Genomic DNA, 24202 nt, shown 5'->3' with positions numbered 1-24202 from the left:
TTAACGGGGCGTGCGGCCGCCGCCGGCCCGTCCCGGCCCGTCCCGCCGCCTCCCGGCCATGGCGCAGCCGCCGCTACCGCTGCTGCTGGCGCTGGCGCTGGGCTTCGCCGCCGCCGCTAAGTCCCCGTACCAGCAGGTCCTGCAGCACAGCCGGCTCCGCGGCCGGCAGCACGGGTAAGCGCGGCGGGAGGGCGGATCTCCGTGTGCGCACCTCCCCGGGGAAAATACTTTTTTTCCCTTATATTTGCACAAATCTCGGTGGGAAGCGGCGGCCCCGCAGCGGCTGGCAGCTCGGTTGCCCTCTCGCCCATCACCGGGCACCGTCCGGTTCTTTGCGCGGGTGCGGAGGCGCCGGCGAGCCCGGGGCCGCTACCAGCAGCTCGGCCCAACACTCGGGGAAAACTCCGGCAGTTGCTTTCTTCCTGGGATAACGACTGTTTCTTTCTTCCGGGGTTAAGAACTTTCATCCTCGGATAACAACTTTTTCTTTCTTCTTTGGACGACTTTATTCCTTTCTTTTAGGATGCTTAATGTTGCAGATGTCACTTTAGACTACGCAGTGATTCTTTATCGCTCTATCCCCATTAAGGAAAAAGGGGAAAAAAAAAAATCCCAGATTTTGAGTGGTTAAACATTTTGGGGAAGGAATTCTCCTTTTCATAAATTTATAGAAAAAGAAAGAAAATTCATTCAATGGTAGAGGAGTATCTCTGTGGAGTAAGCACCAATTTACTCTTTGGCTGGATCCCCCAGTAAGTCTTGAAAGTTTTCTTGAGAAAGAGTTTTTAGAATGTAGTGGAAATTAGGATGGGTGAAAGGATGACAGATGTTTCAGCTGGTTTTTGTCATTAATGGAACTGTAGCTTCTACTTAAATGGATTGCTGAAAGCAGGGTCATGAAACGTCTTTTAAAAACTCCGAGACTTAAATATTACCATTTTATACATTAGCTGGCAGGGATCCAGGTCAGTATTTAAGAAACAGGGTAGGCTCTTTCTGTGTCTGATCAGGTACAGAATCCAACAGACAAATTTTGAACTGATGTCTATTTGTAAAATCTCAGTAATTAAAGAATTACAGTGATATGCATACAAATACAGTGAGCCTGGTTATTTATCTCTACATGATCTGAAACTAAGTAAATATCCAGTTCTGCTGATAGCCTTGAGGCAGATGTTTGCTCAGACTCGGTAAGTTACAGTGCAGTCCTGGCATAACTCAGTGCACTCTGCAGAGAGAAGCCTGTTACTCCCTGTATAATCAATAGAGGCGCACGGCAATGTGACTGTGGTCCATGCTGGTGCCTGAGGTGTTAGGGACACACAAGGAATTAGCACAGCAGGGTTTCCAGACAAAGTGAAGTTATGCTTAGATAAATCCAGCCACAGCACTTTGCTCACTGGTCCCTTTCTGATGGAGAGAGCAATTTATACCAAGCCAATTTTTAAACATCGACTGAATTTTGAACATTGATTAATGACGTGCCAGACGGATACAGCAACACAAAACCAGCCTCATGGATGTAAGGTGTGTTGTTTTGCTTGCAGGAGGGAGCTTAGGAGGGATGTGCAACCAGGGCTGCCACTCTTTCTGCTGTGAGCATCCCCACACATCATCAATGCTTCTATTGAGCTGGGAGCAAGTTGGGTGGCAGAGCTTGGCCCTGCAGCAAAACTTGTACATCTTAATTAACTTTTTTTAAAGTGAATCAGCTCAAGTCTGGGAGGGGAGCTGAGAAGTATAGAAGGAACACTAACATTTGAAGATGACAACCTAGGAGCTCTCTCCTGAAAACCTACCTGGCTTTGCGGGCACTGCACGGTGCTGGGGAGCTTCACGGGTGCAGTCACGGCAGGTAGCTGGGACCATATGGTAGGTCCTGCTCTTCTCTGCCTCTTCCTGAAGGGCAAACCCTTCACCAGCAGCTCCCAGCTGCTGCCTGCCAAGTGGGAGGCTTCAGTTGAAGGGGAACAATAGGCAGTTTTATCCTCGAGTCAGCGCGGCTGGCTGGGAACGGCATGGCAGAGGTGATGAACTCCAACGAGGAGAGGGGAGAGTGTTGACAAATTCATTTTAAGCCAGACTGGGCAGAGGACCAGAATACGCACGGCAGGGAGCCGCTACTACAGCCTGTCTGTGGGAATCATTGATAACACGGCTCTGGGGGGGGATTTTTCCACACTGAAGAATAACTGGGAAGAAGTTTTCTCTGATAAATCAGGGAGGGAGCAGCAGCCCTGCGGAGCCGCAGTCCCGGGCAGGGAGGAGGGAGCAAGGCAGTGTTGGGTTCAATGCTGTCCTGAAGGCACAAGGGTTTTCTTGGCAGGCTGCTCCCAGGGATCCGGGGAAAATGATCAAACAAGTCCTTCAGTAGCCAGGCTTGTCAAGACAAATATTAGAGGGATTGTCCACTGCCATTAGCCAGACACTGAAATTGAGGCAAGGTTTGGAATTTCGATGTAATTGGAACCATATTTCGGCCTGGCGGGGCCAGGGTAGCTGAGGTGGGCTGAGTCAGAGAGCACAGACGTCTCTCTAAGCGATGATTTGGTGTGAAAATTACTGAGCCTGGGCCAGCCTGCACCAGCTGAAAGTCTGGCTTTGTGATTTCTGACTTTTTTGCAGTAGATTATTTCTCTTTGTCCCTCACCTTAAATATAGGAAGGGAATTAAATGCTTTCATGCAGAATCAAACTACCATTACTGGATATGGCAGTAACAAGGAAAAAGGTGAGCCTAAGTCCCCCAGGTCCCACGGGCTCTCACCTTCCCCTCAGGGCAGGACAAAGATGTCAGGACCTTTCAGGGTCGGATCCTGCCTCTGCAGCACCCTGCGTCAGCCATGTCAACAAAGACTCATTGAAGACAAGCCAAGCTCCAGCCAAGACTAGTGCTGGAGTTAGGCAACATATAGAAGACCCTCATGTTAATTCATGTTAATTGACCATAATGATGGGCAGACTGATCTGTTTTGGAGAGATGAATTTGGGGTGCTGGTGAAAAGCAAGTGTGGCCTCAGGAAGACTTAGTGGTTGGGCTGCAAACTCCTCTTTTATTAATTTGGATAGGCAAGAAAGCAGTGTCTCAGTCACCCCAGTGTGAAACAGGCTGCTGTCTGTTTTCCTAAACAGATCAACAAGACCTTTACAACAGCATCTCCAGACTCCATCAGGAGTTTAATTTGTGCAAATGAAAACTCTGCCTTGGACAGTACAGAGCACTTCTGATGGGCTGAAGTAATGATTTATGTATTTTGATTAATTATTTGTGTTCCCTCCATCTGCTTGGCAGCTAATACCATACATACTTTTGGTGCTGCTGCTGCAACTGGGACATGGCGTTGGTGTTGGGAATCCAGTCTCAGTTGAGCTGAGCATGCTCAGCTTGCTTGGGCGTTTGCTACAGCTCTGGCTCAAGACCAGAGACAAGTCGGTGGCCTCACAACCCAGATCCATAAATCAGATCTCATGCATTGACTGTGCGTTGTCCACATCCCTGGCCAAGGCTGCTGGCCACAAACCACAGAGCTGGTGAGCCAGGCTGAGCAGGGAAATGCTGTGCTGGCCAAACCAGCAGCGAGGAAACTCCCAGCTCCTGTGTGACCATGTCTTTGCTCACAGTGATACCACTTCTTAGAAAGCTGAAGGGCTACAGTCAGCTTTCAGTGGGGTTAGTCACATGTGTAACACCAACCATCTGCTTTTCTGGTTGAGAAGAAGCTTTCGGTACCTTTGGGGGTGATACAACCACCCTCAATCTGTGCTGTTGAAACTGGAGTGGGCAGTGCCACTGCTCATTTTCTTCATCAGCTGCTCAGCATCCATGTCCAGATTCAGCTGAGTCTGCCATACAGCAAAAGCACATGTTCTGGTTTTGGTGCAAGTCAGCATATAGGCTGATAAATACCTGTCTGCTTTTAGGTCTTAAATGACAAAATAATGTGGATTGTTTTGAAGGATTTGAAGTGTTGCATAACTTTATCAGGTTTTAGCTGGGATCCCAAATTGGAAGTAGCTGTTCACCATGGAAATACTGACCAAAGTATTACTTTTAACTTAATTTCTTTATATTTTGGTGAGAGGTTCAACATGGAAAAAAGTCAATGAAGAAAAGATACCCTGACAGAGTGAAGAGAGATCTCTTTCACTGCTTCTTCCACTTCATGGTAGTTATTATACGCTCAAATTGAGCAAGTTGACTTACAGCTCTCGAAGTTTCCTCCCTTGCAATACCAGCAGGGCTTTTTGGGTGCTGTCAGGTCAGGTCTGGCTCCGCATTGGGGTTCAGCACCAACAGGAGGGAGGCTTACAGGACCCTCTTCTGCTTTCTCATTACCTGTAGCCCCAATGTGTGCGCAGTGCAGAAGCTGATCGGCACGAACAGAAAATACTTCACCAACTGCAAGCAGTGGTACCAGAGGAAGATCTGCGGGAAGTCCACGTAAGTACCTGAGCACTGGTCAGGGTCTCCCCAAAGACCCTGTTGTGGAGGTGGGTGCTGGGTAGGAGAAGCAGATGGTGTGACAGACGTGGGATGTCAGAGCCCATGGTGTGGGCTTAACGTCTATGTGTGTTAAGAATTGGTCTAGCCTTTTACTCCCTAAGAAATATTTGCTTTTTTCTCAATTTGCAAACATGATCCTAAAACACTTAGATGTTAAGAATGGAAAGTACTGTGTAAATACAAACCCTGATGGTTTATTCTAATTGCATTTCTATATATACTTATAGAGCTCTCAATGCCGTAATGAAGTGTGTACCAGATGTTTTCTAGTACTTAGCCGTGTCTCTCTACATGCATAGCTAAAGAAAATAAAAAGGCAATCCAGAGCTGACGGATATTAGAGAGGACATAAAATTCATCTACATGTGTTTGCTTTGGAAGGAAAAACAGAAATAAGGCGAAAGAGGTGTCAGTCTTAGCCAACACTCTCTGATGACTCCACCAGGAAAGTTAATTAGACTTGCAGGCCAGTTCCCCGTTTAAAATTGCAAACAATAATATTCAAGTAGCTGTTGCATAAAGTATCTGTGTGAGCAGCCTCAGGACATTCTTTTGAAAGATGTAGTCAGCAGATAATTAAGGATATGCGTGCTTGACTATCTGCCAGGCTGTAGATCAGGAGTGGGGAATCTTTTTCCTTGGTGTAGGCCAAACTGGGCTTTCAGACACATTTGCTGGCCCAGACTTTAGCACATACTACCACGTTACCCAATGTCAGTGCAAAGGTGCTGGCTGTGGGGAACAGGGCTGTGGGCCAGGTCTGGTCCTGGATCTGCAAGGTCAAGAAGAACAAACAGCACAAAGTCCTCTTATGTGTTTCTGATATGGTCTGATGTGAATTGTGATTAGATCCATAGGAACATGCTGTTCTTTACTGCAGAATAAATAACTTCAGTGTCTGTAGTCAACAGCAGACTTTGAGATCTTGAAGTCAGGTAATCTGTATTGGTTTTATTTTGGTTGCCTGCATTGGTTTAGCTGTGCTGGCTGATCATGGGGATTCGTTTCATCTGTCTGGTGTTGGTATTGTGAGAAGGGATGCAAAACAGGAGTTGTCACTGTGAATGGCTTTTGGCCTTTCATTGTACTAGCCATGAATTTGTCTAAAAGAGGAAAATTCTGTACTTCAGGAGGATATATTGCAGGATATACCATATAGAGAGCATGTATAGTGGTTTCCCTTATGTCCAGTTGTCCTTACAGAACCAAAAAAAAAGAAAAAAAAAAGTAAAACCAAACAAACAATACCCCCCTCCCCCTTAATTCTACAAAACCACCAAATCTGGAAAGACTTCATTTGGGTGATTAGAGTTCAGGCTCTCATCTTGGCCAAGTGGTGGCTTTTTTGATGTAAAATGGACAAGATTATGGCATGGCAATATGGTATTGTCATTGCCTCTTCTGATAACAGAGTAGCTTAGTAGGTCTCCAAAGAAAACATGACTCAGCTGTGGATGTGGGATTGCTTTCTTTTATAGTCACTGAAAGGCAAAGCCATCCAGCCACAGATTTCTTCAGCTCTGAAGCAAAAGGGAAACTAACCTCACGTAACCCAAGTGTGCAGCTGTATTTGGCAGAAACAAACTCACCCACTTATCTCCAGAAAGAAGTGGAACAACTGGCATCTGGCAGTATTTTATGATTTCATTTGAGCAGAAGGGGTTGGTTTCTTCTAACCTCACTTTCTCTGCTATTACCCAAGGGTCTAAACCAATGACGCATTGCTGAAAGAAAAGCTTACACAGTGTTAACCTGCCTGTTAACCTGTGAGATAATATTCCCATTATATGCGGAATTTGCTCACTGTTCTTCACTTTGCATCATCTCAACAATGGGTCTTATTGTCATCTTCTCTTTTCCTAGTCATTTTTGAGCCCGGGCCCTACTTTGTCCTTTAGCAGAGCTTGTGCAGAACAACAGAACATGCCTTGACTCGCATTTTCCAGAGGACCCTGGGACAGCTCTGATTACAAACGTTTGCTGGTGATGGCTCCCACTGGACATGGTATTCCTGGCGTATGGAAGCAATCAGGAGTCATTTGGGCTGTAAAGGACACGTGTTACACTACAGCAGTCAGATTCTTAAAGCCGTGTCAGGGTCTGATGCTGTTCCAGACTCAGCGCATCAGCACCCGAGAGAGTGTGTGGGCACAGTTAACAGTGGGTGCTCAGCACAAACCCTCAAAACTGGCCTGTTGTATGGGACTGAGCTGATCCGTGAGAGGTTTTGCGAATACCAGCAGCCTTTAAATCCCAGAAGGAGTTAGGATTTGGCATGTTCATCAGCATAAGTGGGTGGATCCACCTTTTGCTTGGGATCTGTAGTCAGAAGTCCTCTCCTGAAGCTGTGTGCTTGGTCCTCCCATTGGAGGGGGATCTACTCCATCAGCCCAGGTGGGGCTGTGAAGCTAGATGAGCATGGTCATTTCTCTCTTCTTCCTAAAAGGTTTTTCTCATGAGAAGAATAGTCCTGGGATTGTAGACACTTGACTCATCTCATCTACTTCACATTTGACCTGGTTGTTATCCCCTGTAGAGAATCCTTCTGAAAGGGTCAGTGGTGCAACAAGTTGGGTGCAAATGCCTGGGTCTAGGAAGATAGTTAAACTGCTTTGATTTCTTTTCTTTTCCTGCTCTGAGCACTGTTTCAAAGAGGTAGTAGGGAGGGAGGTCAGTGAGAGACCCGGTACTGCAGAGGTGCAAAGCTGAGCTGCTGCAGGGCTGACTCAGAGCAGAGAAACTCAACCCTGGGTGAGGAAGGCAGAAAAGCTGCTGCAAGCCTGTAGCACAACCTCACTCCTTGGATGGTCACATCTTGCATCAGGAGACACAGAGTGACTGGAGCAGCAAGGAAACCAGCTCGAAAAAAGTGGATGTGCCTGGTCTTTAATCTTTTCTCTGGGTGCATCCTTTTCAGTTGCTGCTGTAGCATGATGGAAACTTCAACTCGTTCATCAGCAGAGGACTCCTACCTCCTTAACTACTTTTTTTCTTTGTTTTTCTTGTCTTTGCTTAAGTATTGGCTCACATAGTTAGGAAGAAATTAGAGGATTTATGTACATTTTTTATCATTGCGTTACTTGCTGATGAAGTGAGATAAGACAGTTGGCAAGAAGTCTGACAGTGCTTTGATTTTAATGAGCACTGAAACAAGGTTGTTTTGGTAATTAGGTAATTTTCCACTGCTGGTTATTCCAAAGCCAAAGAAATAGTTTATTTAGAGTATATTCTCATAGTTAGGCCTGTGTTTTTTGTATTTTTTTCTACCTTCTGTATGCACTGAACTCATTCTTCCAGAACTGGGGTTGCGATTGAATATGTCCCCATACACATTTTGTCGTGAGAATGAAAAGACAACTTACATAAACATGGTTTTTGAACATTGTTTGAGTAATAACTACTAGCAGTAAGTTGCCCCTTAATACATTCATTTTTTTAACTTTTAAATTAACTTTCCTTTTCTTGTCTGATGTACTTCCCTCAGTTCAGGAGAAAAAAAACTACTCTCTGGCACTTACTTTACAAAAACAAAACATATGGGTTTTATTACAGGAAATTATTACAAATGGATCTTTATTCACTAATATATGCCTAAGCTTATTTTTATTACCTTGAAAAATGCACTTAAAATTTAATTTCAGATCCTGAGAATGCAACAGCGGTGAAACAATGCCTAATAAAAGCCAGGGAGCTTGCTTCTGGAGTCAGACACAGATAGACATTTAAGAAATACAGTGTTTCAAAACCAGAGGCTGAAAAGCTATAGATTTGGCTCAGAATTCCTCACTGAGGAGGTCAGGAAATTGTGGTCAGAGGAGATGTGGAGTGGATGACAAATACTCTTTGTAGGAGGGCATTGCTAATTGAACCCACATCGCTGGCACCCGCTGTCTCCTGGTGCAGCAGTCTGGAGCTGCAGAGCAGACACCAGAAACGGGGCTGGACATGGCAATTCCAAAAGCTTTTGTGCAGAACCTGCCACACGGCGCAGTGGTTGCAAGTGTTCAGTTTTTTCTCCCATGACCTGTTTGCCCCTGGCCATGTAAAAGAAATACTCCTTAGAGCAGACTGTGGCTCTGACCCAGCTGGAGGAGGACATGTCAAAGGAGCAGCCTTCCTCCCGTATGGATGTGTACTGTAGCATCAAAATGCAGAGTCCTGGAAGCAAGGCAGGGCAGCCTTCAGCCATGGCTGTACTGCTCCTCCCTAAGACCTGGAGGTGTCTGCAGGACCATCTTCCCAGAAAGGGTTGTTGGGCATTGGAACAGGCTGCCCAGGGCTGTGGTGGAGTCACCATCTCTGGAGGGGCTGAACAGATGCAGAGACGAGTTTCACAGGCACATGGTTTAGAGGTAAACTTGGCAGTGTCATGTTGATGGTTGGGCTCGATGATCTTAAAGGTCTTTTCCAACCTAAACAATTCTATGATGGCCTGTGCCCAGCCTGGAGTGACCCCTTCAACAGTGCCCATGTGCCTTTGGGTGGTCTGGGTGGTCTTGTGCTTCCACCAAGTCCACCAGCCACAGAAGGGCAAATGACTGAAGGTGGTTTTTACAGTCCCCATCTCTGGCTGTAGTAGGTGTGAACACTGGGCTGAGCACCTCTATGTTCACCTGGCCCTTTGGAGTTTTCTGGTACTCAACTCAAAATGCTGGTGTGCAAGATGCGTAGCAGATGATGCTGGCAGGCCACCTTCAGTGGGTGAGTGAGACAGGGGGCTTGAAGGAGCCCCTGCACAGGTGGAGCTGGCCTCATTACTGGCCTTGGTGCTTCTTGACATTTGCTTCCCCTGTGGGGCGGTGGTGGAGATACCCACGAACTTGCTGAAAAGCAGATGGTGTGGTCCCTCCATCCCTTCTCGGTGCCCTCCCCTCCCAGCTGTTGGGGCAGCCCTGAGCCCCGCGCTGCAGGCTGCGTGCATCGGCGTCCTGCCCCTTCTTCACAGCTCGTTAATCTCCAATCGATCTATAAATAAGCCTTTTAAAGCCTACGCCAGCACTCAGGAATTATTTATGCTGAACTTTGGAATGATTTCTCTTTAATCAGCTCTTCGTCTTTGATTACAGGTCTGAATCAAGGGAACTGTCTAGACTGGATTTAGTTTCTATGGGGAAAAAAAAGAAAAATTGGAGGTAGGGGAGGGAAGTGGTGGGGGGAGAAAGTGTGTGTTTCTAATGAACGGAGACGGAGGGGCTGGGGAAAGTGGAGCAGCAGGGTGTTAAGATCTCCAGTAGTTAAAGGAAGGGATTGCTTTAGGCAAACTCTTTCCCACATGGAATATATAATGTCTAGACAATCAGTCTGGGTTTGCTTTGTAATTCTCTTAGGAAACCATGACACAGAATTTATTTGCTTCTGTCACAGAAAAGCAGGTATTTGTTTCACTTACTGGCTCTTAATTACCTTGAAGAATTCCCTCTTAAACCCCAGGCATTTCCACTATTTGTTAACAATGTTAAAATTATGACAAATATCTGAAGCTTGAGGATTTTCCTTTCTCTCTGAGTGAGTGTGCTGAGGCTTGGTGATACAGCATCCTAATTGTCTTGAATCCATCCGGGAGCTCAGAGGAAACTATCGTCTTTGGGAGGAACACCTATTCCCTCACTGTCTTAGCCCATCAATCAGACAGCTTTGCTCCTGTCACACCAAGAGTGTAAGAGCAATAGGTGAAAGAACCCCCTGTGAAAAATAAACGAGCACCTTCTGGATTGATCATTTTTTTTTCTTTTCCCTGTAAATATCAGAACATGTGCACTCAAATGACTGGCTTTGAGAATCAGATGACTTTTGTTTCCCACTGAGCTGCAGATGATGGACACAGCATTCAGGCATTCTTTCTTGCTTATTTAGGGTCTGCAAATCTGCAGGATGGACCCGAGTCCCCAGGACCTGGTCTCTGGCTCCCTTGGTTTTACTGAGGGACAGTGCTTGATTGGAGCAGCAGCTTGCTGCTAGCCAGAAGAAAATGCTCCACTGAGGGTGCTCGAATGGACATACCCAGGGTTAGCAAAGGTGTTTGTGCTGTGGTTCTGCCCAGGGTGCCCATGGGTGCACATGCTACCATCGGTGAAGTTTGTCCTTGCAGGGTTTATCCCAAGCCCTTATGCTCACACATCCAAGACCAGGGATGCTCCTTCCCCTCCAGGTCTGTCTTGTGGATTTTGCCATAAGTAAGCAAAGAATTTCTGCTGGTAGACAAGAATGGGGTGAAATGAAGGGGAAATGCTTGGCTGGTTCGGTAAAGCAACTGCAGAGGAGTTGCAGTGTGTTGCCTTTACAGTGATCAGATACGACAGCAGCGGTCGGCTGGGGAGGTCCCTAAATGCCATGGGGAATGCGCCCAAATGAACCAGCACTTACAGTGTCTTGCGTAGGTTATCTGTTGGGACCATGACATTGGTTTCCATCCACTATTCGTACAAAGTCTCCTGGAAAGTGTGGTTTTGAAAAGAAATTGTCTGCTTTTGTTTGGTGGAGAAATTTGCAACATGAACTCTTGAAGGAGATAAAAATTGTGGTTTGAGTTTTGTTCAAGTCTATATTTCTAATGAAGAATCTGCTTAGATACATCACCAAATATAGATGGACACAGATCTATAGCCAACAGAGGAAAAGCAGTGAGACGCCATCAGTTAATCTGCCGTATCCATCTCTTATTCCAGAGTAATCAGTTATGAGTGCTGTCCTGGATATGAAAAGGTTCCTGGAGAAAAAGGCTGCCCAGCTGGTAAAAATACTTTTGACATTTTTCAAACTTCTTAAAATTATACAGCTGCCTAGTAAAGGGAAATGTTATAGAATTACTCAAAGTGGATTTGATTTTTTTTGCAATTTATGCACAATATCACCATAAGCAAGTAAAAAATGGACTCAGCAGAGCACCAGCTGAGTGCCAGATCAGCTCCAAAGCATGCAAAATGTTCCAGACAACTTAAAACCTTGGATATAATTAAACTTAATCAGGCATGGGAGGGCCATAGGGAGCTACATATTCCAACAAGTAATATAGCTGTGTTGGAAATACAAAGGAATGATAGAGTAGTGCACAGTTCTGCCAATCTCTGCTCATTTTTATTTTGGCAAGCACAAGGTTAGTGAAATTGCATTTAGGAGAAAATACAGTTCAGTCACTGGTGGGGATTGAGAGGGAATTAACTGGGTTTATTGAAGAAAGACACAGTCTGCTTTTGCTTTCTGAATGCTTCCTTACACAAAAGTTTGATGCCGCCCAGTTAACCACGTGGGCTGGTGTGGCTGGGAGAGCAGCAGTGAGCTGCCGGCCCCAAGCACCAAAAGCCTGACTACAAACAAGGGTTGGGCGAAAGCAATTAATATCTTTGCTTGCCTCATTTCACATCCATATAAACCCAGAGTAACTCCATTTAAACCTGCAGAGATGCAGTAGATCCTGGATTGCACTCCTGTAATTGAGGCTGGAGCTGTCAGACTATGATTATTTATTATCTAATTAATGAACAGATCTGAGTTCCCTGACGTGCTTCATTTCCCCAAGCATTTTCGCCAGTAGCTCTCCTTTAATTCAGCTTGGTGCAGGGAAGGATGAGTGATGTTGTGCTGGGAACAAACCTTCTCTTTTTTCAGCGCTGCCACTTTCAAACATCTATGAAACCCTGGGAGTCGTTGGGTCTGCCACCACACAGCTCTATTCCGACCGGTCTAACCTACGACCAGAAATCGAAGGACCTGGAAGTTTTACAATTTTTGCCCCAAGTAACGAGGCCTGGGCATCCTTGTCTGCTGTAAGATTTAATTCCTCTTCTTTCTCCTCTTCCTCTGGCTTTTTCCTAGTGGAGATCCACCTCTGCACAGGTCTGGATCCAGCCCCATTTAGCAGAAGAGACACAGTCCTGACATGGGAAGGTCTATGAATATCTATGATGAGAATCACTGTGCTGGTCCATCAACTCCAGAGCTTTGTTTCTGAAACACTAGAGAGATGTGGATGCTCTCCAGTGGGTGGATGTAGAAATCACCTCAATCAGGTTTCCCTACCTCCTACCATTACAAATTGCATCAAGACCTGCAGCAAGTGACTTTTTTTTCCATCCCTTTTGTTTTTTCTTGTTGACCCTTACCAGTCTAGTTGTTCTTAATAATTTGCACAAGTAGCCAGTCCCAACTGGAGCCTCCGTAAACTTGCAGCCTTTGTGCATCAGTGTGCTCTGATGCCCAGTTACATATAAATTTCCCTTACATTGGTTTTGATTTTCTCGCTCAGTGTCTTGCTGAATTTCCACTCCTGAAATTGTCACCACTGTCCTGCTGGTGCTCCCATCCTAGTGGAGCATCTCTGTGAACAAGGGAGAATCCTGATTGTACAACCCCTATCCAGTTACATGCCATTTAAATTACTTGTTCGTGTGTATATATATATATATATATATATATATATATAAAATATATATATAAATATATAGGAACAACTACTGGGGCAGGGAGGGGACATCTTTTTGGCTTTCCCCACTACCAAGCCTCTATCCCAAACCTGCACCAGCAGAGCTTCTTGCAGGGATGATACTGTTGGGGAAGGTCTCCTGGTATATTTGTCCTTGGCCCTAAGTGATGCCTTTTGTTGCCCTACTGCTCATTTTGATGCAGTGATCCCACACTGCAGCTTGCTGCCATCATCCCTTCATCTGCCAAGGATGGGGCATTCTAGAGCTGCTAGATGCTGTCGTAAAGCAAAAGATAAAGATTTACAAAAGTTAGAGCTCTTAATTTGCACAGATGGCTCAAGGCTGAATAGATCACTTAATAACACACACACACAGAGCTTGGATGCAGCCAGACCTCCTGGCTCTCTCTAACAGCTGGCTTAATTGCACTCGGCACCGAGAAATGATTTTTTTCTGATTTTCAGGAAACTCTGGATTCCTTAGTCAGTAACGTCAACATTGAGCTGCTCAATGCCTTGCGCTACCACATGGTGAATAAACGTGTCCTCACAGATGATCTGAAACATGGGACTACACTTAACTCAATGTACCAGGACCTGCCTATCCAGATTCACCACTATCCCAATGGGGTAAGACATTTGTATTCAACCTACCCAGAGTGGGTTTGCTTTTCTGCTGTGTTGCATCTTCTACATCGTCTTTGGGCTTTCAGGACCCTGTAATGCTTAGGTTGACAACTATGGATTTAAGATACATATTTAGAAGGATCTTGAAAAAAATATTTATAAGCAGATAGTTTCATTGATGCTGTTGGAGGGAAGTTGCCCACATCACTATGTAATGATATGCTTGTTGGTTCTTGCATAATTTCTTAGTTTTGATGATTCAGGGTAGACAAAACACTGATTATTTTGAAACCTCTTTAAACATGGAATATTTCAAACATGCCTGAAAGAGCATTCTTTGTGTGAGTATTTTTGGGAAACCACATTTCTGCTCTGCTAATTCAATATTATAGCACTTGCTGCATTTGAAAAACAGCAGAGGCTGCTTTACCCTTCTTCACATAATGTCCCGTGGCTCTTTCCCTCTGCAGATTGTGACTGTGAACTGTGCCAGGCTGCTGAAAGCTGACCACCATGCCACCAATGGAGTGGTTCATGTCATTGACAAAGTCATTGCCACCACTACAAACAGCATTCAGCAGATCATTGAGACTGAGGAGAGCCTGGAAACGCTTCGGGTGAGTCCAGCCAATGTGTGCTCTGGGGATCCTTAAAGTTGTTCAGTCATCCCACTCCCAGTGAGTTATCAAGAGCTCGCTAGTGCCTGGGTGCTGTGACCCTAAAGCTGCTGATAAAATCCTTGTACCAATATGGCTTATTTTGCTTTAGGAAGAGAAGTCTTTGGTGTCGGTACAAGTGAGCTTTTATGAAAATAATTGTCATTCTGCTATTGTTGTCAGTAAAGAGATGTGGACTGAGTCTGTCTCCTCACTCTTCAGTGGGAGTCTTAGCCTGATTAACTGTTCAGGACTGATAAGCACAAATCTATTTGCCATGATATTTGCCAAATAAAGGAATAACTTAAAAAGCACAGGGGTTTTGCAGTTATCTGGTTGTAGGTTCTGATCTGAGTTATTCGCTGGAACTACTGTGACCCTTTCCAGGCAGATCAGGGTATTTGAACCAGCTCTCAGCCTTGCCAAAAAAGGGCTCTTGTACTCAAGTTTCTGGAGCACAAGAGAACCACGGGGCCAGGTCAAATTTTTAAAGGGACCAAAGTGCTGAAAGAAGCTATTCAGGTTTTTTTTGTAAGTCCTCTGAAATTATAAAAGCCTTAATAAATCTGGCCCTTAGTGTGTGCCTGGACAAAGTTGCTGACCTTTGTATTCTGGCTGACTGTGTTTTACCCTCTCTCCTTATTTCTCCGCAGGCTGCTGTGGCTGCCTCTGACCTCAACAGCTTGCTGGAAAGCGAAGGCCAGTACACACTCTTGGCTCCAACCAACGAAGCCTTTGAGAAGATCCCACGAGAAACACTGAACAGGATCCTGGGGGACCCAGAAGCCCTGAGGGGTAAGTGCTTGTTTACTGAGCCCATGGAGAGACTGAAGAGTATTTTGAAGTTCTTTGAATCCTTCTCAAGGGCATCTGAACGGCTCCTTGATACACTCTAACAACAGCTGCAGTAAACACATTTGACAGATTCCAGCTTGTTAAACTGGACAGACCAGACTTCTTTGGATGTAGATGTGGTGGACGTGTTGGCATGGCAGAGGGAGTGGTATCCAAATGTGGAGGAGGGAGTTGAAGCAGTCTCTTTTCTGAGTTTTCCTTTAGCACTCCTGTATGCAATGGTGATTTCTATCAATCCAGCAAAATGCAAGAAAACCAGTATCTAATCAGTGTAACTCCCCCCGACAAATGAGTCAAATAACCACACAAAACCTATTGAAGTTGACAAAGGTGTATAAAAATTACTTTTTTTAAGCACTTAGTTTCCCAGGCTGGTGAATTAAAACCAGCACAGTTTAAAATGACTGCGCATCTTTCGGAGTGGAGTCCCATACTATGCTCTACAGGAGACCCTTGCCCTTGAACAGGATCCCTAAAAGCTGCAGTGATTTTATAGTTGATTGTTCCAGCTCACTAAGACACTTGCTTCTCCTACAGACCTGCTGAACCATCACATCCTGAAGTCAGCCATGTGTGCTGAGGCCATCATTGCTGGCCTGACAATGGAGACTCTGGAAGGAACCACCTTGGACGTGGGCTGCAGTGGAGAAGAGCTGACCCTCAATGGGAAGCCCATCATTGCCAACAAGGACATCCTGGCTACCAATGGCGTTGTACATTTTGTTAATGAGCTGCTGATCCCAGACTCAGGTACTGATGCCTCTCTGCATCTTTCTGTTGCCTTTCTTTTGTCTACTTTTCTTTTTTGCCAAGGAAATACTGGATTTAGAGGGTGTAGATATTTTGTAGCAACGGGTGGATTGCCTTTAACGCAAGGTCACTATGCATTGCTTTTCTTTTCAGCTAAGACCCTGTTTGAGTTGGCACAAGAATCTGAAGTTTCCAAGTCTACAGACCTTTTCAGACAAGCTGGTCTCAGTTCTCATCTAACTGGCAGCGAGAAAGTGACCCTCCTTGCCCCAGTGAATGACGTGTTCAAAGGTAAACTGGGGAGTAAATCCCTTTTTTGCATTAGTCTGGGCCACATTTCAGTCAAGTTTCAGTGCACAAGCATGTAAATCCTCTCTCAAATGCCTCAGCTATAGGCAGTGGCATCTAGCTTTAAAATTAAAAACTAGTGTGGGTAAAACTCTGTATCTGGGCTTTTTTAGTGTCTCGGTGGTTGTTTTAAGTGAATCACTGGTTCTTTCCATACTTTTTGCTGCAGATGGACTCCCCACTGTTGACAGCAACATGAAAAACTTGCTTCTGAACCACATTGTTAGAGATCAGCTCTCCTCTAAATATCTTTACCATGGACAGAAACTACAGACTCTGGGTGACAAAGAACTGAGAGTTTTTGTGTATCGCAATGTAAGTCCCTGCAGTGTGCAGTGCTGTATATGGCTGAATGATGTTTGTTGTCTGCAATGGTATGGCTATCATGTAAAAGTTATAACTGAGCATTGCGGAAAGTATAAAAATCTTTTGAAGCATAGGCTAATAAAATCTTTTTTTTTCTTCAATTTTGTTTTCAGAACCTTTGCATTGAAAATGCCTGCATTGCTGCCCATGACAAGAGAGGAAGGTTTGGGACACTGTTTAGCATGGACAAAATGTTGACTCCACCATCTGGCTCAGTAATGGATGTTCTCAAGGCAGACCATCGCTTCAGGTGACCTTTCTGCTCTTCCTAAGTGCTATTTAGGAGCAGAAGAGCTGCCAAAGCAGTTTCTATTTGTTATGCATCATAGTCATGACTATATGTATTTTTTTTTAACATCAAGAGAGCATCCAAAACCATAGTCTCATCCCTAAATTATAGGGAGTGAGACTTCAAATAACCCTTCCATGAATTGTGAGCCAAGAGTGTGTGGTCCCCCTTAACATAGTAAGAATCTGTCTCCGAAGCCATCTCTGCCCATCAGAGCCACTGTGACCAGGCCTCCCTGCCTCCAAGGATTCAGCATCTCCAGGTTGCTTTGCCATTTCTCAAATGTTCTGACTGGACCTCACAGGCTCATTTCATACCTAATCGACTTTTTGGTTAATTGATTTACAGGAACCCAGCAGCATCTTTGTAATTGTAACTCTTTCGAACACAACATGCAATTGCTCAAAGACTAATAAATTAGTTTATAGTGAAGCATTTTCTCTTTGTTTTGCAGTACGTTGGTGGCTGCAATCCAATCTGCAGGTCTGACAGAGAACCTGAACAGGCCAGGCACCTTCACGGTGTTCGCTCCAACAAACGAAGCTTTCCGAGCCATGCCCCAAGGGGAACTGAACAAACTCATGGGTGAGCATTTTTACAGTATTTGGAGGAACAGCTGTGGGGTGCTATTGGCATGATATGGGAGAAATGGCTAAATTTCGATGCCATATCCTGTTCTTTGACCCTGTCTGTTGGAAGCATGGGCTTCCTACACAACTGATTTGGATAAGCCGTATCCAGCAGAAGGCCAAGGATGCACAGTGGCACTGAACTCTCACACAACATGTGGGCATGAGTTTATACTTAAGCACAGCAGATATGGCCTCAAGTTGTTCCAGGGGAGGTTTAGATTGGATATTAGGAAAAATGTCTTCCCAGAAGTGGTTATCCAGCACTGGAACAGGCTGCCCAGGGCAGTGGTGGAGTCACCATCCCTGGAGGGGTTTAAAAGATGTGGAAATGAGGTTCTTAGAGACATGGTTTAGAGGTGGACTTGGCAGTGCTGGGTTAATGGTTGGACTCTGATCTTAAAGGTCTTTTCCAACCAAAATGATTCAAGTGTGTGCTGCAAACTTACTATGACTTTAATTTGGCTGTGCTGGCTGGTGTAAGCAAGATAATTCTAAGGTGTTTCTAGTGGAACCAATGAGGTCTCTGCCTTGCAAGTCAGGGATGGAAGAAGTGGGAATGTGGCTGTCAATCACATAAGACCAGAGTGTCTAAAGTAAGTTTTGCAAATAGAAACCATGGCCCACATTCAGCTCCAAGTTACACTGCATTAAATTTAAGTAGTAAAAGGATGGAGCTGTTGCTCCATCTGTGTATGTGGACAAAGCAGGAAGTCTGGTCTGATCCTGAGAAGACAGTAAATATTCCAGTCTAGCACAGATGAAGACCAATATCCTGAAAAGCACGGGCATGCAGGCTGGGTGTGGAAAAAAACCATGGGAATGTTTCATAACGCTCTTCTTGATAAGCAGCATAATCTTTTATTTTGTTCGTGTTAAAAATCGGCCGTGGTTGGAAACAATGTCAGGTATTTGAGTGTAATGTCTTCTCATCATTAAAGCCCAACCAAACATTGACATAATAATTTGAGAAGCATCTACCCATGGTAGCTGGTTATCCTTTTAAGTGCAGGGATGAGGAACTGGTGATATCAGACTGCATAACCAGACTAGTGCTTCATGTATAAATATTTCAGAACTGGTTTGTAGCTATTGTAAACGGCTGCAGGAATGAAGTATCCCAGATGCAGACACTTCAGATGTTCTTGTTTTTTCACACAAATATTTAGCTTATGCTTCTGATGAAGAAGTGAATCATGCTGGTGAGGACGTGCAGTGTGAACTGTGGCGACCCTAGGAAAACTGTAATGGAAAAAAAGCTCACAGCATATTCAGAAATGGGTAGTGAAACAAAAAGTCCCCCTTGCTGAAGGGGCTGCTCTGGTTTCATAGACAGAGACCATCTCTTGCACCAGCTGTTCCCCATCGGCTGTCTGCGGGTTTTACCAGTGAAAGCCCATGTGTGCCCATCACTGCCTCTTCTGGAAAAACAAATTGCAAAGGGGAAGCATCTTTTCTTCCTAAGATCTTTTTCAAAGCGTGACTATATGAGTAGAGACTCAGTGGGATGGCTATCGGGCCACCAATCTGCAAGGTATTAGTGACATTTCTCCTGCACTTTTCCCCTTCTTACTCAGAAATCCTACAGTTCCAGCTGTGAAGATTGTTGCAAAGTGACACTGGCTTTGGCAAAAGTATTGACATTTGCAAATACCAGAGTGATGTATTTGCTTCCTTATTTCACATAGGGCTTTTTTCCCCCCTAGATTTCCTTGGGAGGTGAAAGCAGAAGCAGGTTCACAGTGTGCACAGTGAGAGAATGAAGGGACTGGAAAACCAAGAAATAGGGATTTTGTGTATACGGCAGATTTGGTACATACCACAGTGGGACATTGGGAGAGTGTCCTTCTGGAGTCACTGGGATCCCGATCTGTCCAGACAGGAATGGCTTCAATGTCCTAACCAGCTCCAACCAAGGTTCTTCTACCTGGTTGTTTCAACTTTCCATTGTTTCATTGCACTTTGAGGAAATTATGGTATTTTCCATGTAGTATCATTCCAGCACATGGAATACAGGAAGCAAGCGCTGATGCTGTTTTGCAGATTGAAAAGTTTTCTTCCCCCAGGTAATGCCAAGGAGCTTGCCAACATCCTCAAGTTCCACGTGGCTGATGAGATCCTAGTGAGCGGTGCAGTGGGTGCCCTGGTGAGGCTGAAGTCCATGCAGGGAGATAAACTGGAAGTCAGCATGGTGAGCCACCTCAGATGGGGTTTTGTGGTCAGCAGGGCTGTGGTCTGTGTTTAGCTGTCCATGGTGAGGACCAAAGTGTGTCTGTGCTCATTTGGGTGGTGTGGGAACCTCTTCCAAATTGGTGCACAGACCCATGGAACAGTGTTTTCTGGGCTGGAACAGAGGGACTGTTGCCATGTGTTCAACCCAACAGGCTGGAAGTCTTGAAATGTGGGGCTTTTTTCAGCTTTCTCCCCAGAAGACCAGTTGTGAATAATTTCCAGGAGCTGTTATAATTTTAACCCCGAGTCGTGGGGGAAAAAGCTTAAATAAATTAAACTAATAGCTTATTCAGCTAACACATCTCTTTTGGTGTAACAAAAATGATCTCTGCATGGGCTCCCTTAACAGTAGGATTTATTTAGATGTATAATTTAATTTCAGAAATTTTGCACTGCATTAAGAGAATGTAGAATCTTTTATTGAGGGTATAAAAAAAAATTCAGAAAGTAAATCACCCACGACTCACTCTGTGCATAAGGAAGAAAATGCAGGACAAAAATGGAAAGGCCGGTGTTTCCAAGGGCATTGAGTTGGCCAGCTTGTGTGCTAGACTCTTCCCATGTCCAGTCCCGATCTGCCCTCTCCTGATGCCATCTCCTCAGCCATGGGGGAGCTGGTGGAGGTGTTCTGCTGCCATGGGACAACGTTCCCAGCCAGAACACTGAGAAAGTCCATGCTCAGGCTATAATTTTTTTTATATTCTCCTTAATTGGCAAGAGGAGTGAAAATGCCTACAGCCATCCAGTAAATGAATGAATGCAAAGTGAGAGCTTTTTTAATAAAATTGGAAACCACTGATGACAAAAGTTTCTCATTTTCTACTCTTTTTTGTTGTTGTTGTTGTTTTTTCTTCTTCGGAACAGAAAAACAACATAGTACATATCAACAAGGAGCCTGTTGCTGAAAGTGATATCATGGCCACGAACGGTGTGATTTATGCTGTGAACTCTGTCTTGCAGCCTCAGGGTAGGTCCATGGTTAGCAATATCTAGAACCATACCATTAAGGCAGAGCTGCTTTGTGAGGGAGAGGTGACACACGGCAATTGCTTTAGTTTATTGAGGGGGATGAGTCTGTTATGGGATTTTCAATGCATACTGACATGGAAAATACTCCAAAATACTGGCAGGAAGCAGCCTGTGTGCTTTGCAGAGTATTTCAGTGCTATTTATGTCCCACCCTTAGCTTCAAGGCCACAAGAAAGAGGTGACGAGCCTGCAGATCCCGCGTTAGAAATCTTCAAACAGGCATCTGCATTATCCAAGGTAAAAGACAAATCTCCCACACTAGAACTACTGAACTTACATTTTGGTAATAATGATTGGAAGATAATATCACGTGCAGTTTTGATTTCCAAAGAGAGTGAGCATGTGTATGTTTCATGGAATGACCAACCCTCTCTTCTTACATGATTTAATTATATAAGAAGTAAAACATTTTGCAATGTGAAGCCTATGGTTTGCAGCACCCTGTGAATGGAACCTTGACATGGTAATATATATGTCAGCCTTCAATAATGAAGAGTGATTTATGCATAGTTTATGGAGACTAGAGATAAATATATTTACATGAAAACCGTTCTTAGAGCGGTTGGAGATTTGTTGAATTTATACAAACCTTGTATTTTCTTTCCATGCAGGTTTCTCAGAGGAATCCTCGACTAGGTAAAACAACTTCTCTACCTTGTTTCTAATTTCCATCATACATCCCTCTCCCTTAAAGAGAAGTCTATTCTGTTTTCTTGCTCCAAGCAAGATGTAGCATAACCAGGAGGGGAGGGGACAGGGAGGTGCTCTGTGTCTGTCCCACCCAGCTTGCTTTTCTCCTTGCAGCACCCGTCTACTCCCGGTTACTCGCGAGGATGAAGGAGAACTCAGGTGGATTCTGAACAGCATCATGAGCAACCACAGTCAGCACCTCCATCCCACCCACTCTGGCTGACAGCTAAAGAGAAGGACAGAATCATTTTTAAAAACCAAATATCACCCTTAAATTTATTTTTGTTTCCAGTAAAATGGACAGGAAAAATGAAAAGCCATACATACACATATATATTTGAAGATCATTTTTATTTGGTTTTGACATTAAAGTTCCCAGACTGAGGGTAGGTTTTGTTTTGTTTTTTAAAGTAGTCACTAATTTGCAGATTTTAACATACCCAGTTTTTGGCTTGATACGTATAACACTTATGAGGGCAGGTGCTTAATTCCGCCCTGGTTCAGGAGCTCAGAGGGATGCTCAGAGCTCATCTTGGTGCTGTCTCACTGGGCGAGACCAAAAGGGGCTGAATTTAAAGCCCCTTTTCCAGGCTCCCAGTGGTACCTACTGGTACTGCAAACTCCAGACTCCCAAAGCGGGAAGCCAGGTGTGATCTCACTGAAAGCCCCTCCAAACCAGTGCTAGAATTGAGAGATTTTGTCCAGATTGACTTGGCAGGAATTGTGTATGTTCAGTTTTCTGTGCAAATACATCACCCGGGCTAACTGTATGGCTGGACAAACAGCGATTGCTTTGGAGGAAGTAAATTTGTTGAATTAATTAACCATTACCCAAGCAATTTTTTTTCCTGGATTTCTTTTTTTTTTTTTTAAACAAGCATGTGTTTTGTTCTTCCTCTGTGTTTTAAAAGTCTTCCAAGAAATTCTGAATTGAAGTTTTTTAACAAAAGCCTCTCTATTGACACTGAGCAAACTGCATAATTATAAGCTATGGTTTGAACTGGGGGGGGTGTTTGTTTTTGTTTTGTTCTGGTTTTTATTGGGTTTTGTTTATGCCTATGGGTTTTAACTGTGCTGCATTTTGTTCCCAAGACTGAAATGAGACTTCTCCCTGGCTGAAGCCTTCCAGTAAATGATTCATTTTTAATAATGGTTGTTTTTTAATAAAATTTTAAAGTAAAATAAAAAATATAAATATGACAAGTGATGATAATGCTTGTTTGTTTTTCTGTTTGGTTTGAATCACCTGATGGCACAGTTTGACCACCTGAGCACTGGGAAGGAGGGTGGTCAGATTTGGCCGGATCACTATTGACAGGTCTAATAGTTACTAGAGTAGAATAGCAAAGCATTTTTCCTCCTCTCTGACCCTGGCCTGTCATCATTTTTCAGCAGTACTTTTCTGTCACTGTCACCATTTCAAGGACAGGGCAGCCATGTGCATCCCCCTGACGGATGCTCAGCCATCTCTGCTGACAGCTGGGGCTCAGTGCTCCATGCTGTGATGCCAACAGCACTTATTCACCCCATCAGGCCTTTATATTCACTCCCCAGCCAGTTGTTACCTTTGTGAAACCCAGGATTATGAGGTAAAAAAAAGAGAAAATGAGTGTCAAGTGCAGAATACAAAACCCACAGATTGTTTTGCTTGTTCTGGCTGAGAAACACACTGGTAGTTTTTCTTCTATTAAATCCCAAATTGAAATCCCATATGCTATTGGTCATCTGCATAACTCAAATGTTAAAATGTGGATAGTAATCAAGCTTTTCTTTTATTTCCCATTACCAGTCTCCCGTCTCACCTTTTTATTTCTTTGGCATGGTGCAGTCCTGTGATTTAAGGCTGGAGCAGTGATGGGGAACCCTTTGAGCCACCTGTTCCCAGGAGCCCAAGGAAGAAAAGACACATCAGGGGATTGGCTCCTGAGGGAGGCTCAGCTTTTTGTAGTCAGAATAATTGATTACTGACTCCTACAAAAGCCTGAAAGAGAGGAGAAACCACCTTGCATCTTGCTCAATAGTAGCACATGCAATTGTAAGGGCAGAGCCTTGCCTTTTTTTTTCTCCCACTTCCTTCCTCCCCTGCATCCTTGATGCTTCATGACTAAGTGATGCAAAGCCCATCACAACTTGGGAAGCTGGAAAGCAGATCTGATTCACATCTACGTGAGTACCTTTTCCTGGTACCTTCTTGGTGTCTGACCTGGTGAATAATTAAGTGTTTCTTTGCAAAACAAAACCACTTGAGTAGATGGGAGTAGGGGAAACTTTGCTTAGATGTGCTTAGTGACTGCAAGAAGTCCTATCTGCTGCTAGAGCAGTTGTCATCTTCTCCTGGGAACACAGCCCTGGTTCCCCTATTGCCTGGTTTACGAGCAGGGTTGCTGGTGACACAGCAATAGTCTCCTTCATGTTTTGCATGTGGCCTGACTTTGCCAGGCTTGCTTTGTGGGGGACACCAGGTTTATGAGTCCCAGCAGAATTTACAGCAGATAGCGGCATATTATCCTTTCAATCCAGTTCCCTTTTTGCTCTCTCCCATTGCCTCTTCACCTTGGTCCTCTGGCGGCACTCCCTGCCCTGCTCTTCGTGCATCCCGCTCTATCCCCATAGCTGATCCCTGGGATCCCACATCCTGGAAAGCCATTCCAGGGCACCTTCCCATGGGCTCTGTGCTTTGGTGGCTTTAGATGACAGTTTATGTTGGTGGAAACTCTTCAGATGACTTAATTCCCTCTATTTCCCTAATCCAAGTTGTTTTTTTCACCCCACAGTGCTCAGCGGGGGGGGTCCCCAGACAGCTTAGATC

At 44.6% G+C, this 24202-nt stretch overlaps 1 protein-coding gene across 1 annotated transcript; it reads left to right on the top strand.

Moving 5' to 3' along the window:
* On the top strand, positions 1-22600 carry TGFBI (transforming growth factor beta induced). Its single transcript, XM_082063986.1, has 17 exons — positions 1-174; positions 4342-4440; positions 11169-11233; positions 12109-12266; positions 13388-13552; positions 14020-14166; positions 14859-15000; positions 15598-15810; positions 15964-16101; positions 16328-16473; positions 16638-16774; positions 17268-17398; positions 19509-19633; positions 20539-20641; positions 20861-20940; positions 21315-21339; positions 21508-22600. Exons 1-17 carry the CDS (start codon positions 59-61, stop codon positions 21561-21563), a joined length of 2046 nt encoding a protein of 681 aa, XP_081920112.1. The 5' UTR covers positions 1-58; the 3' UTR covers positions 21564-22600.
* Positions 22601-24202: the final 1602 nt, after the last annotated feature.

The sequence above is a fragment of the Streptopelia decaocto genome, assembly GCF_964273445.1.
Source record: "Streptopelia decaocto genome assembly, chromosome: 12".
Classification (NCBI taxonomy): Eukaryota; Metazoa; Chordata; class Aves; order Columbiformes; family Columbidae; genus Streptopelia; species Streptopelia decaocto.
The sequence above is the reverse complement of the archived record's forward strand: the minus strand, read 5'-3'. Positions and strand labels throughout refer to the sequence as shown.